This window comes from Monodelphis domestica, chromosome 6 (genome assembly GCF_027887165.1).
Source record: "Monodelphis domestica isolate mMonDom1 chromosome 6, mMonDom1.pri, whole genome shotgun sequence".
NCBI lineage: Eukaryota > Metazoa > Chordata > Mammalia > Didelphimorphia > Didelphidae > Monodelphis > Monodelphis domestica.
The window spans coordinates 80,977,410-80,991,423 of NC_077232.1; the positions used below are offsets into that span (position 1 = coordinate 80,977,410).

The following is a 14,014-nucleotide window of genomic DNA, read 5'->3' on the forward strand; positions in this document are numbered from 1 at the left end:
TACATCTTGCCCAGCACAGAGCAGGATTTATTGCATACAGCATGTGCTTAAGAAATGTCTGGCTGAATGAATCTTATTAAATGAAAGGATGCTGAATTGGCAACTGACAAATCTAGATTCGACTGCACACTAGTCATGTGACCGTGGAAAAAGTCACTAATCCTATTTGAGGATCAGTTTACTCATATGCAAAATACAGATAATATTTTCACTACTTTCCTCACAGAATTGTGGCAAAAAGCACCCTGCAATAATAATAGTTGGCATTTCCATTGAGCTTTGAAGTTTTCAAAGGGCTTTATATATACAACATGACTCTCACTTGATCCCCTAAACAACCTTATGAGGTAGGAATTACAAAAATTATTACTTCCATTTTATAGAAGAGAAGACTGAGGCTTGGAGAGATTAAGGGTCTTGCTCAGGGTCATAGAGCTAGTAAGGGTCAGAGGGAAGATTTAAACCCAAATCTTGGCTGATGAAAAAATAGACTTAATATTTTCCCCAAGATCTCACAAACCATAAATGGCAATGGAACTGTGAGCTATCATTGTGAGTAGTTCTCCATTAAAGTCCCCATCATGCCATGGAAGTTTCCCAGGGTTCTTGGAGAACTATAGCGACAGTGAGTAAGGTCTGGAAGGTCCTATTGGATTGTAAAGGCTTCACATACAGGTCTGGTGAAAGACTGAGGGTTTGTCACCCCAGGACCTCTATGAATGAGGTAAAGTTTATAAACATTTATTAAGTGCCTACTATGTGCCAATCACTGTATTAAGCACAAGGATACAGAGAGAGGTAAAAGGAGGTTCTTGCCTGCAAGGATCTTATAATATAATGAGGGAGACAACATACAAAAACATAAAACAAGCTCTCTCTCTCTCTCTCTCTCTCTCTCTCTCTCTCTCTCTCTCTCTCTCTCTCCATATATATATATATATATATATATATATATATATATATATATATATATATATATATATATATATACAGGATAAATAGGAAGTAATTCACAGAGGGAAGGCACTAGAATGAAGAGGGGTTGGGAAAGGCTTCCTGTAAAAGAAAAGCTCTTTGCAACCCATAAAAAGGATTCCATCAGCGTGAGCTATTAATCACCTGGAATTGTTCTACCAGTTCTACCCTAGAAACCATTGTTGGGGTTGTGACCTGCATGGAGGGAGTAAATGCCTATTCAGATGAAGGCATGTGGGCAGTTCAGACTGCAAAGGACAAACGTTGGGCATACCATTTCTGGGCCATAATAAATGACAGCTGAAGCTTTCTCCCTGAATTCCTAGCTTTCAATTTCTCTGCAGGCTCACTGACAGAGAGGTTATCCCCCTTTAGAGACACTTGGTTTTGTTCAGAGTAAGAGGACATAACTAGAGATGTCTTTTTTGTTTATATATTCCTGAGTGTCATTCTACTAGCTCAGGATTTCATAATGAGTTTGTGAACTTGTATGTATTTTTAAAAAATATTTTGATAACTATTTCAATATAATTGGCTCCCTCTGGAATTCCACATATTTATTTTCTGCATTTAAAAATATAATGTTGAAAAGAGATTCATGGGCTTCCCTAGACTTCCAGAGGGGTCTGTGACACAAGAAGGGTTAAGAACCCCTGGACTAGCTGGACAAAAACAATGTAACCACGGGAGCAGATAAGCAAGAAACTAGAGGAAGATGTGGAAAGACATTCTGGAGTTTGGCCCAGACATGTTTTAAGGACTAGATAGTTTTTCCCCACTCCGAAATTAAATTTCAAAATTTCAGCTTCAAAGACTCTGACCCATAAGCCTTGTAGAGGGAAAGGAGCCTGAACTTGGAGTCAAAAGCCCCAGCTTTGAGCTTTAACTTTGCCCTCTCACAAGCCAAGCTAGAAAGGCTTCAACTACAAAGCAGAAGGAAGACTTTGAGTCCATCACCCTAGACAGTGATGCCAAGCCTTTTAGAAATTTTTAGACACTGAATGCCTTGCCCCACCTCCCCACCCCCCAGACTTCGTACTATGCCCTACATCCCCCAGATCGCCTCCCCACCTTACCCCAGGCAAGGGAGGGAAAAAGGAAGGGGAGTAGACCAGGTGCTCTGCTCAGGGAGGGAGTAAGCACTTCCATTGGGCTGCTGGGCATGAGGGCAAGGAGATGTGATGGAGAGAGGGAAGGGAGTAGCTGCAGCAAGTGACAGCTTGTGTGCCCACAGAGAGGTCTTTGCGTGCCATATTTGGCATGAGTGCCATAGATTCATTATCATGGCCCTAGGTTATCTCATCCTAATAGAAAAGAGCTTTTAGGGATTTTCCTCCAACCCCCTTCTTCTTTTTTTTTTTTAAATGAGTCAAGCCATCTTTAAAAGGAAGCAGTTGAAAAAGGAAGCTTTCCTTTCTTTATAGCACTGCTCACCTACTTAACATTAGTGCAAATCTGCCCAATCTTCCCACCATATCCCACTGGCTTTCAAACCAAAAACTGCTATGGAAAAATGAGCCACCATAACTACTTCACTGTGGGCAATTCTCCAATAAATGTTCTCCTCCAATGTTTATTATGGTCCAGTAATGGCCAAACCCGACCTGGAATTCCTTCTTTACAAATGATGACAATGTGGGTCACCAGACCCTGGTCACTGGAGCAAGTCTAAAAGTGGCTACTTCTTCTGTTCTTCAGATTGATTTTCAATATAGTAACACAAATTTCACAGTAAAGAGCTTACTTAATACAATCTGGTTAAGAAGTCTGGGGCAGAACCAAAGCCAAGCCAAAACACACACACATACACACACACACACACACAACACAAACACACACCTTCTATTTGTTATAGTGCCCATGGATTTCCAGGATGATATAGTAGAAGGAACCACACTTTCCTAAAATACCAGAAGATTAGAGCTATAAGGCTCCTCAGAGATCATCTAATCTAATCCAACCTCCTCATTTTACAGAAGAGAAAACTAAGACCAAAAGAGTAATTTTAGATTCACTGAAGGGCGTGTAACTGGGACTAGAATTCAGACTTTCAGTTAGTCCAGGCATCTTTTCTACCCCACTTCAAATTCCAGCTTTGCCACAATGTCACCCTGGGCTATTTATTTCCTTCCCCCAATTTCTTCTATTAAAATAAGAGTTTGACTTCAATACTTTAAGGCTTCCCATGATTTTATATTCTAATTTACATTCCATATTTATGTGTGTGGTGTGTTTGATTATCTATCACTTTGGCTCACTAACTCATGGAGCAGTGTGATGAAAAAATCACCCCCTTTCTGAACCACAGTTTGGCTGTCTATAAAATGGGGATAATCATACTTATACTCCCACCTCATGGGGCTGTTATGAGTAAAGCATTGCACTATTTATTTGGAGAAACAGGAATTATTTATATACACACAGAGACATGCACCAGCAGAACTGGTTAACAGAACTTCTAATATAAATTCAATAGTCACCTAGGTGGCTCAGCGGATATAGAGTCAGGTCTAGAGATGGGAAGTCTTGGATTCAAATCTGGCCTCACACATTTCCTAGCTGTGCGACCCTGGGAAGGTCACTTAACCCCACTTACCTAGCTCCTACCACTCTTCTACTTTCCTTACTATGTATGGATTCTAAGATTGAAGGTAAGGGTTTAAAAAAAGTATACAGACAACAATGATTTTCTCTCAGTTCAGGCTCCTGCCACATTCAGTGGCAAGCTTCTCTGTACCACCTTACTTATGGCAGAAGGCAGGAACAGAGAAAACAGCCTAATTGATGATTTAGGGGAAGGTAACACATGTGCAACTGCAAAGCTCTCTTTACACAATTTAAGACTAGCTACCATTCATAGAGATACTTTCCTTACAGCAGCCTCAGAGGTAGCTAATGTAAGTGTTATTATCCCACTGAAGAGATGAGGAAACTGAGCCTCAAAGAGATAAAGTAGGGGCAGCTAAGTGGCTCAGTGGATTGACAGCCAGGCCCAGAGATGGGAGGTCCTGGGTTCAAATGTGACCTCAGACACTTCCTAGCTGTATGACCCTGGGCAAGTCACTTAACCCCCACTGCCTAGTCCCTACTGGTCTTCTGCTTTAGAACCAATACACAGTATTGATTCTAAGATGGAAAGTAATGGTTCGCAAAAAAATAAAGATAAAGTAATTTGCCCAGGATCATACAGGTAGTGTAATAGCTAGGACAGGAGCCAGAGCGTAATACAACCAGCAAGGATAGGAGCCAAGCTCCTGGCCCAGAAATCTAGACTCTTTGTCTAATACTCAGGTTGGCAGTTCTTGGCATACAATAGGCATTTAATCAATGCACAGTGACTAATGAACTCAACTTCACCACTCTGACTACAAATAATGAAAAAACAAAAAACTAAAGCAAATTGAGGGAGTCAGGTGAGTGTATTAACATCAAGAACAGCCCAGCGTCTGGTGCACCAAAAATAATCCATTTTCCGGGGTGTCATGCAAAGGCAGCTTTCAAAGTATGATCTGGGGATTCCCGGCTTCTCACATTTCACAGACCCATAGAAATCTTCGAGCTGCAATCTTAGATCTTAGAGACCATCCATCTAATCCCCTCCCTTTACCAGAGGGCTGGCTTCCTGTAGTACTTGTGGTGAAAGTGAGGTGTTGTGGAAAGTGCACAGGAGGAAAGATTGACAGAACACCTAGCAGGGAGGCAAGAGAGGGGATTCCGTCTGCGTGGGTTAAGAGGCTGGCCTATTTGGTGCCAAGCAGGGGTTCTTCATATGGAGTATGTGAGTTACAAATAAATATATATATATATATGTATATTGACGTTATTTCAATATGATTGGTTTCCTTTGTAATCCTACGTAGTTGATTTCATTCATTTAAGAAACTGATTCTGAGAAGGGGTCCAAATGCTTTACCAGACTGCCAGAGGGACCTATGACACACCAGAGGTTAAGAAGCCCTGATGCAGAAGGTCACCTTCCAACTCAAAGATTTCTCTGAACCCAGAAACACTACTAATTTGCCACTTGGTTGTGGGAAAATTATTCAGCCTTCTGCAGACTCAGTATCCTCCTATGATAAAATGGAGACTGTCTCAAGACTGTTTTGAGGATCAAAAGGGGTTAACAGATAGAGAAGCACACTGTTTTAAGTGCTGTACAAAATCAAAGTATGATTATTTTTATTATACATTCTCCCACTCCAAGTCTCATCATGCTAAGGAGCTAACTTTAAGAAGCTTTACTCCAGCAGGTCCCACAAAGGTGGGAAAAGCTGCAGGATCTGCCTGGCAATGACCCTTATTGTATGCCTATTGTCTAAGGACCAGCCTGATTCATCCACAAATGGGCTGCTGCTGGGGAGGAGGGATCCTGGAAAGGTGGATGTTTTAGTCACAGCAGTTTTCCAGGACCTACGTAGGGATCAATACTGTTCAATAAGTAAGTACACATTAAGGAGCATCTAGATGGTTCAGTGGATAGAGACCCAGACCTGGACATGGGAGGTTCTGGGTTCAAATTCAGCCTCTGACACTACCTAGATGTGTGATTCTGGGTAAGTCTCTTACTTAACTAAACCTAATTGCCAATCCCTTACCATTCTTCTGGCTTGGTTAATAATTGATATCAATTATTTCATTTTATTTATTTTTTAGAATATTTTTCCATGTTTACATGATTAATTTTCTTTCCCCTCTCTTCCCTCTCCACTCCCAGAGCTGACAAGCAATTCCTCTGGGTTGTACTTAGTATGAATTCTAAAACAGAAGGTAAGGGTTTAAAAAAAAAAGTACATGTTAACAGCTATTATATACTTAGGGACATAAGTGCAAGGAATGAAACAAGCTATTCTAGCAAGGAGTACACATTGTAATGGAGGAGGCAACATACATAAAAAGAAGTTATACATACATACATACATACATACAAATACATACAAAGTAGTTAAATACAAGATAGTTTAAGAGGGAGGGGCAAGCAATTGGGAAAATCAGGAAAATCTTAATGGAAAAAGATAATTCCCCACCTAAATCCTTTTTTTTTTTTAAACCTTTACCAGTTATCAGTTCCAAGGCAGTAGAGTGGTAAGGGCCAAGCAACTGAGTCTAAGTGACTTGCCCAGGGTCACACAGCTAGGAAGTATCTGAAACTGGATCTGAACCAGGACTAGGACACAGCTAGGAAGTGTCTGAGGCTGGATTTGAACACAGAACACCCCCCCTCCTATCTCCAAACCTTACTCTCTATTCACTGAGGCACCTAGTTATCCCACCTCCCCAGCTACACGTTGAAGGAAGAGAAGAGCTCTACTAAGGAGAGGCAATGCATTCCAGACAGGAGATAGTGCTGAGACAGAGGTGAGAGATGGAGCATCTTGGATGAGAAACAGACCAGTTTGGTTGGATTCCAGAATGCAGGAGAGAGTAATATCCAATGAAACCAGAAAGATAGGCTGGGACCAATTGTGTAAGACTTCAAATGCTTAATGGAGGAGTTATCTTTTGTTGTGGAGATATTCGGAAGCCATGGGAGTAGACTGAGCAAGGAAGTCACAGATATGCCCATAAGGAAAATTATTTGGCTGCCTTGGGTAGAATGGTCTGGAGTGGTGAGGGACTTGTAGAAGAGAGATCAATTAAAAGGCTGTTGCAATCATCTAAGAGACAAGTGAAGTAAGACTGAACTAAGTTGGTGATTGTGTGAGTGGAGAAAAGGGGCACATGTCAGGGATGCTGTGAAGGTTGAAAGAGCAAGGTTTGGCAATTGACTATGTTTTGCTGGCTGAGGGAGAGTAAGTAAGGAGTTCAGAAAAATGTCCAAGAGCAACTACACTGACAAAATTACAGATCCTTGGAGTAGTGAAGAAAGCTCATCATTTTTCATCATTGCTTCAAGCTTGAGTATATGCTTAAAATACTTCAATGAAAACTAAGTGTCATGAAGTTCAGTCCTCTCAAAAATGTCAAACTTTGCCCCATTTATTAGAGAATCAAAGAAATAGGATGCAAGAACTAGAAAGGATCTCAGGTGGGGAAAATGAAGATCAAAGAGTGGGCACGACTTGTCCAAAGTCATACAGTTGTTAGAGGTCCCTGGTCTCATAAGAACTTAGATCTTGGACAATGGCCACTTTTTACCCTATAAGTAAAATACTAGAGGATCAAAACTAAAAATCTATCTCCTGGGGCAGTTAGGTGACTCAGAGTTTAGAGTGCCATGTCTGGAGATAGGAGGTCCTGGGTTCAAATCTAGCCTCAGACATTTCCTAGCTGTGTGATCCTGGGCAAGTCACTTAAACTCAATTGCTTAGCCCTTACCACTCTTCTGCCTTAAGGCTGATCCTTGTCAATTCTGAGTTTTGATTCTAAGACAAAAGGTAAGAGTTAAAAAAAACCCATCTCATAGTAAGGAATAGTGAGATTGGTAGTGAGATGGTGAACTACAAGTGTGGAATGAGCCACAGCTTCTGAGATAAAGTCAATGTGTCTGTCTCTTTTGCTCAACTGTACAAATGTCGGTTTTATGGGAATAGGGAATGATGCAAAGTGAGTGATTTTTTTTTAAGCATCAAGAAAACTTTTTTAAAAAAAGTACTCTGGTCTTTAACATCTCAGTTTAGGACTCTTGTTTTGAAATTTTAATTTTATCTTTTTAAAACTTTTGGTGACAAATTTAAGACCTTCTTAATGCTATTCCTGGCTTAAGTCAGATCTCCCTTTGAAATCAAATTTTCTTTTGCTTGGGGACAAATAGGAAGGGGTACAAGATAATGGAAAATACCTGCCCCCAGTATAATTTGAGGTGCTAAAAGTGAACTTGGTAGCCAAACCAATCCTTAATATTAAACATGTTAATCTCTCCCTTCATCCATAGTCATAGGGGATTTCATAGTTTCCTAGAAACTGAATAAATGACAGAATCATCATCAAGATTTTCTAAATCTCCCTTGTATTTGGGGGGAGAGGGAGAAAGGGAAGGTAAATGATAAAAGAACCATCCAATAAGGATCACAGAATCCTAGATTCTCCTTCTCTAGTGAACACAATTGAAAGTCAGCCTTGTTTGCCTAGGTGCCTCTATTGGGTTTCCCCATCTACTAAATGAGGGGGTTGGACCAGACTAAATAATCCCCAAGGTGCCTCTCAGCTAAAACATTCAGTGGCCTACAATCCCTTTTTAGAGCACGGGGAAACTTTGGAGATTATCCAGGGCACTTCCACTCCCTCACTTAACAAATGGGGAAACCTAAGAGAGACATCCAGGCAAATGATTTTCAATTGAATTTTCTAGAGAAGAGGCTTCTGATATAATAGGGGAATGATACATAGTAGATGGTTCGAAGTCTTTCTACTACTGATAATCCAAGGAGCATACACTCCAAACTCCAGTGCTATGCTTTTTCTGTTTCAATGAAGCCAGGATTTTTTTTTTCTTGAAAAGACTAAAGGAAAAGACTGAGTCATAGGATGACAGATTTGTTGTTGGAAGGCATCTTAAAGGTCAACAAGTCTAATACATTCATTTTACAAATGAACAAACTAAGGCACAGAAATGTTAAGTGATTTGTCCAGAGTCACACAGCTAGTAATTAAATTATATATTTTTTTAACAATGAAAGAACTGGGGGCCCTGTTGATAGTAAAAAGTTCAAAGTGGTCTGGGAATTTGTCACAAAACTTGAGAAATAACATCAATTAATTTATCTAGACTTAGCACAGTGCCCAGCAGAAAATCTCTGTTTAATACATTAGCTACAGCAGCTAGGTGATTCAGGGGATAGAGAGCCAGGTCTGGAAACCAGAGGTCCTGAGTTCAAATTTGACCTCATACACTTCCTGACTGATCCTGGGCATATCACTTACCCCTAATTGCCTAGCCCTTAGGATAGATTCTAAGACAGAAAGTCAGGATTTTAAGAAATCAAAATAAATACTAGTTGATTGAGTGACCTCAGTTTCTTCCTTTCTAAAATAAGGGGGGGGGGGGAGCTCAATGGATTGAGAGCCAGGTCTAGAGATGGGAGGTCCTAGGTTCAAATCTGGCCTCAGACACTTCCCAGCTGTGTGACCCTGGGCAAGTCACTTGACCCCCAGTGCCTAGCCCTTACCACTCTTTTGCCTTGGAATCAATTGATTCCAAGCGGAAGGTAAGGTTTTTTTTTTTAATAAAATAAAAAAATTAAATTAAATGAAGGCATGGAACTAGATGACCCACCTACAAAGTCCTTTTTTAGCTCTGACAGTCATATCTTGAAAGCACCAACCTTAGCCAACCAGATCCGACTTCTATGAAGTCCCCTACACTTAAGCAGAACACCTGTAGCGGTGAGGAGTTCTCTACCCAACTTAAATAGTACCTTCTATCTGGGGACTGCTGGAACTGTCCCCAGAGAACCAAAGAACACCTAGAATGACCCATATCTGAGCAGGAATCCTCTCTACGTGCCCCTGACAAATGCATCCTTCTGTTCTTGAACACCTCCAGCGAGAGAGAGCTTACTTCCTGAAGAGGCTCTCCACCCAGTCAAACAGCCTGCCCTGCCCTTTGGCCAGTTCTCATAGTTCCCCAGCAGTAAGGTGTAGCTCTTGGAGGGCGGTGAAATTCAGGACAGGAGTAGGAAGGTGGGAAGGGGGACAGGGAGGGGGAGGGGGAGGGGGACCGGATCCCCTTACCTGCCCCAGCCTGTCCTCCCGGGAGCGAGCACTGCTTTCCTGCTCGCGGAGCTGTTCCTTGAGGCGGCCCACCTGCTCCACCAGTCCGTCCACGAGGGACGGCGCGGGGCCGGGGCCCAGGCCCGGCCCGGAACTCTCGTAAGCGGCCAGGCTGGCTCGCAGGCGCGCCACCAGGGCGTCTCGGGAGGCCAACTGTCCCTGCAGGAAGCTCAGCTGCTGCACGGCCTCGTGGTAGAGGCCGCAGAGCGCGGCCGCACGCGGAGCCTGCTCCCGGAGCCGCCGGTTCTCGCGCTGCAGCCGCTCCACCGCCTCCTCCAGTTGCTCGGCCGCGGGCGTCTCCCCGCTACCCGCGCCGGGCTTGGAGCCCTCCGTGCCAGCGCCGGCATCTTCCGCGCGGAGGGACGACATGGCGGCGGGAAGCCGGGCTGAGCTCGGAGCCCGGGAGAGGCCCTGGCCCTGGAGTCCACCGGAGTCCAAGAGACCTCTTTGAGCTGACAGCTCCTGCAAGGGGCTGAGCTTAGGATCCGCGGGAGGCCAAGGTGGGGTTCTGGGACCCGAATCCCTGCAGGAGGCCAAGCAGAGGAGCCTCCGCGATGACGATCAGGAAATCAGGTTCAGACTCCGCGGGGCTCAGGGTCCTTGCAGGAGCCCCAGAAGGAGTTCTGAGATGCAGGTCTTCGCAGGACTCCGACTCTCCGGGGGGCTCGGGTATGAGAGTCCTTGGCAGGGAGCCGGCCTCAGGCTCTGCAGAAGGCAAAGGAGGGGCTCTGGGCTCGGAAAGCGAAGAAGTCCATGGAGACTCTAGGCTCAGAGTCCTGGCAGGAGGCCCAGAGGGGACCCGGTAGGGAGCTGAGTCAGTGCCCGCTGGAGGATCGAGGTTCAGCAGCCCCAAAGAGAGCTCCCGGGGTTGAAGGCCTTCGGGAGGCTCAGGGAGGAAAGGGGAAGCTAATTAGTGGGGTGGGTTTCGGATCAAATGGGAGCCCCGCTGGTCTGGAACTGTGACTGGAGGCGGGAGCTCCTGGGGGGCTCAGAGGTGGGGCGGGGGCCCTGGACCTCAAGATGCTTTTAAGCAGCGTCTGGGGAAGTGGAGTGGGGGGCAGGGGGCGGTGGGGGACGGCGCAGACCTTGGTGAGCCCAAAGGGGAGGAGGCTGGGGAGGGCCAAAGCGGTGCTGGGCGGGGCCCGACTGCAGAGCATACGCCAACGGGAATTTCCTGCTGGGGCTCTCCCCGAGCATTCCCGGGGACTTTTCCTCTTGCTAGGGAGCCTGCCCTGCCCTTTTTTCCGGCGCAGGGACCCACAGACTAAGAGGGTCTTCGGGACACTGCAATGTGGCCTGGCACAACCACAGAAGGAAGAAGAGCGCAGCCAGGGCCGCTGTCCCCGGTAGCTGAGCTTGCCCAGGGTCTGAGTTCTTGCTTCCCACTAGCCTGGGAACCTTTGATGGTTGGGCGGGGGCTATTCCCTTTGTTTCTTCCACCCTGCCTCCTGACATTGAGAACTGGAAGGCCCTTGAGATAAGCTTGGCCAACTCCTCATTTTAGAGATGAAGAAACTGAAACTCAAAGGAGGGGAAGTGACTTGCCCAAAGTAATACAATCAGTGAATAGATTACTGAAATTCAGATCCAGATCCTTTGACTACAAATTCATGTGCTTTTCTCGATAGACCAAGGTATCTCTTATCATATATTCTAACCCCCCTCAGTTTGAAAGACAGGATCTGTTAGTAGGTGATGTAAAAGTAGCAAAGTGAACCAGAGCAACACCTGGTTTCAAATTCTAGTAATTTCCTCTCTAAAAAGGTCTATGCTTCTGTAAAGAGATGGATTCAGAGCAGAGATTAAGACCTTTTTGTTTTTTGACACGGCCAGTGTGAGAATTTGTTTTGCTTGACTATACATGTTTGTAATGGGGAATTTTGCTTTTCTTTAGGGGTGAGGGGGAAGGAATATGGGAGGGAGAAAAAGTGAATCTTCGAAAAAATGTAATTAAAAAAAAAAGGTATATAAAGGACTCTAAAAATTAAAGCAGTGTTCCTGGGTTTGGAGTTAGGACCCGAGACTTGAAATAGGAGGACCTGCGTTCTAGTTTTATCTTACTACAAGACTAGTCACGTAAAAAAACAAACCTTACCTTCTGACTTAAAATCAAGGCAGGTTTCAAGGTAAAAGAGTCGTAATGGGTGGGCAATGGCATCTAGGAAATATCTGAGGCTAAATCTGAACCCAGGACCTCTCATCTCTACACTTGACTCTCAATCCACTGAGCCACTTAGCTGCCCAACAAATCACTTTTGCCCTTAGTCAAGATATTTTCCATCTCTGGATCCCACTTCCTTTATCTGTCAAATGAGAGAGTTTCATTAAAGAGGGGACAATATTCCCACCCTGATCAGACCATATTTAGAATATTCTACTCAGTTTGAGGTGTCACATTTGAGGAATGATACTGATCATCCCGTCCAGAAGTAAAAACCAAGATGGTGAAGGGCTTCAAACTCATCTATATCAGGATCTGTTGAAACTGGGAGTGTTTAGCCTAAAGGTGAAGAGATTCAAATCAGGAAGCTAGGTGGCCTAGCAGATAGAGTACTGTTCCTGGAGTCATAAAGATTTATCTTCCTGAGTTCAAATTCAGCTACAGACACTAACTCTGCAACCCTGGGCAAGTTATTTAGCCCTGTTTGTCTCAGGTTTTTTGTTGTTTTTTGTTTTTGTTTTTGTTTTTTTCATCTGTAAAATGAACTGGAGAAGGATATGGTAAACCACTCCAATGGGGTCATGAAGCAATGAAGAAATTGGAGATGTGATGAGTTTCCTCAAGTATGTCTTCAAGACCTATTGTTTTGGAGAGAGATTATACTTCATGGTTTTGAGTCAAGCATTTATTCCTAAATTCCAGGCTAAGCTGAGACTGCTTTCCCCTATAGCTGAGCTTGCTCAGGGTCTGAATTATACTTCCCACCAGCCTGCAAAGGCTTGAAGGCTAAGAACTGAAGATACAAAGAGACAGAAAACAAACCGTGCCCTCAAGAAGCTCAGTCTAATTGGTCAACATGCAAAAAACTATGTCCCCCCAAAAGATTGTAAATAAGATAAATTGGAGATATCAACAGAGGGTAAAATGGCAAAGGCTTCTTGTGGAGAATAAGATTTTAGCTAAGAAGGTGGAGAGTGTTCCAGGCCTGAAGGACAATCAATAGAAATGACCAAGTTGGGAGATGGTCATGGATCGTTTTGCATTCTGCCATGTTTGCACAGAAAAAATACTTTTGAGGGATGGAGTATTTACTCCACAATGAAAAAATAAAAAAGAAGGGAGATTATCCTCATTCTTCTTTGCCCTGGAGCAGGGAACTTGAAGCATTAAGTGAAAGCTGAAGAGAAGCCAATCTGGGGGGATGAGAGGATAAACTTCCTAATAATTACAGTAATGGGAAAATGGGATGGGCTGCCTCTAAAGGAAGTGTCTCACTTTTCGCTGAAGATTATTAAATAAAGCTCTATAAGAGCTAGTTCCCAGGCCTGGCCATTTGGAATCATGAAGAAATACTTACTGTTGTATAGGTTAGATTAGTTAAGATGTGAGATTCCTTACAGTTCTCAGTCTAGAGTTGTGTAACAAGATACTTGAGTTCCTTTAAGACTTAAGTCCCATTGGTCAATGAATATATAAGATAGTAAAAAACCAGGGGCAGCTGGGTGGTTCTGTGGCCAGGGTTGGAGTTGAGAGGACCTGGGTTCAAATCCAGCCTCAGCTACTTCCTAGCTGTGAGACCTTGGGCAAGTCACTTAACCCCAATTGCATAACCCTCACCCCAATTCTACCTTGTAATTGATACCTGTATCAATTCTAAGAAGGTAAGGGTTATGGGGGGTGGGGAGAATGTTTTATATATATACTTCCTCCCCTCCACAAGTCTCAGTACCTTCTGCTGGGTTGCATAAATATATCTAGGTCCAACCCCCTCTTTTACAGGGAAGGAAAACACCACCCAAATAAGGGAAGGACCCAGAGTTACAAGGTTAATGAGCCTTAATGACAAAGAGTCCTGGCGTCCTAGTTCCCAGGCCTGGCCATTTGGAATCATGAAAAAGTGATCTTGCCTTAAGTTCTCCCAAGATATCAGCTTTGCAGGTATGTGTCTTATCTTCTCCAGGTAGGTACGTGTATGCTCCTGGAAGGCAGGACTCAATTATCTTCATGTGTTGCTTCATTGTAATGTAGGGCTAAACACACAGTAATTGTCACAAAAAGATACCGAATTTATCCGTATTGAAAACAATCAGTTGTATTATACATAGTAACAGCAATGTTATATGATGAACGATTGTGAATGACTTAGCTATTCTTGGCAATCCAAGACAA

The 14,014-nt window shown here is 43.6% G+C and overlaps 1 protein-coding gene and 1 long non-coding RNA gene across 2 annotated transcripts in view; one reads left to right on the forward strand and one right to left on the reverse strand.

Moving 5' to 3' along the window:
- TNIP2 (TNFAIP3 interacting protein 2) overlaps positions 1–10,053 on the reverse strand; it is a 29,623-nt gene extending 19,570 nt beyond the window's left edge. The window contains exon 1 of the mRNA XM_007496832.3: positions 9,646–10,053. Coding sequence (XP_007496894.1) covers positions 9,646–10,053 — 408 coding nt within the window. The remainder of the gene's footprint in view (positions 1–9,645) is intronic.
- Positions 10,048–13,783, forward strand: LOC130455028 (uncharacterized). Its single transcript, XR_008912805.1, has 2 exons — positions 10,048–10,184; positions 13,625–13,783. It is a non-coding gene; the product is annotated as an uncharacterized LOC130455028 (long non-coding RNA).
- The last annotated feature ends 231 nt before the right edge of the window (positions 13,784–14,014 follow it).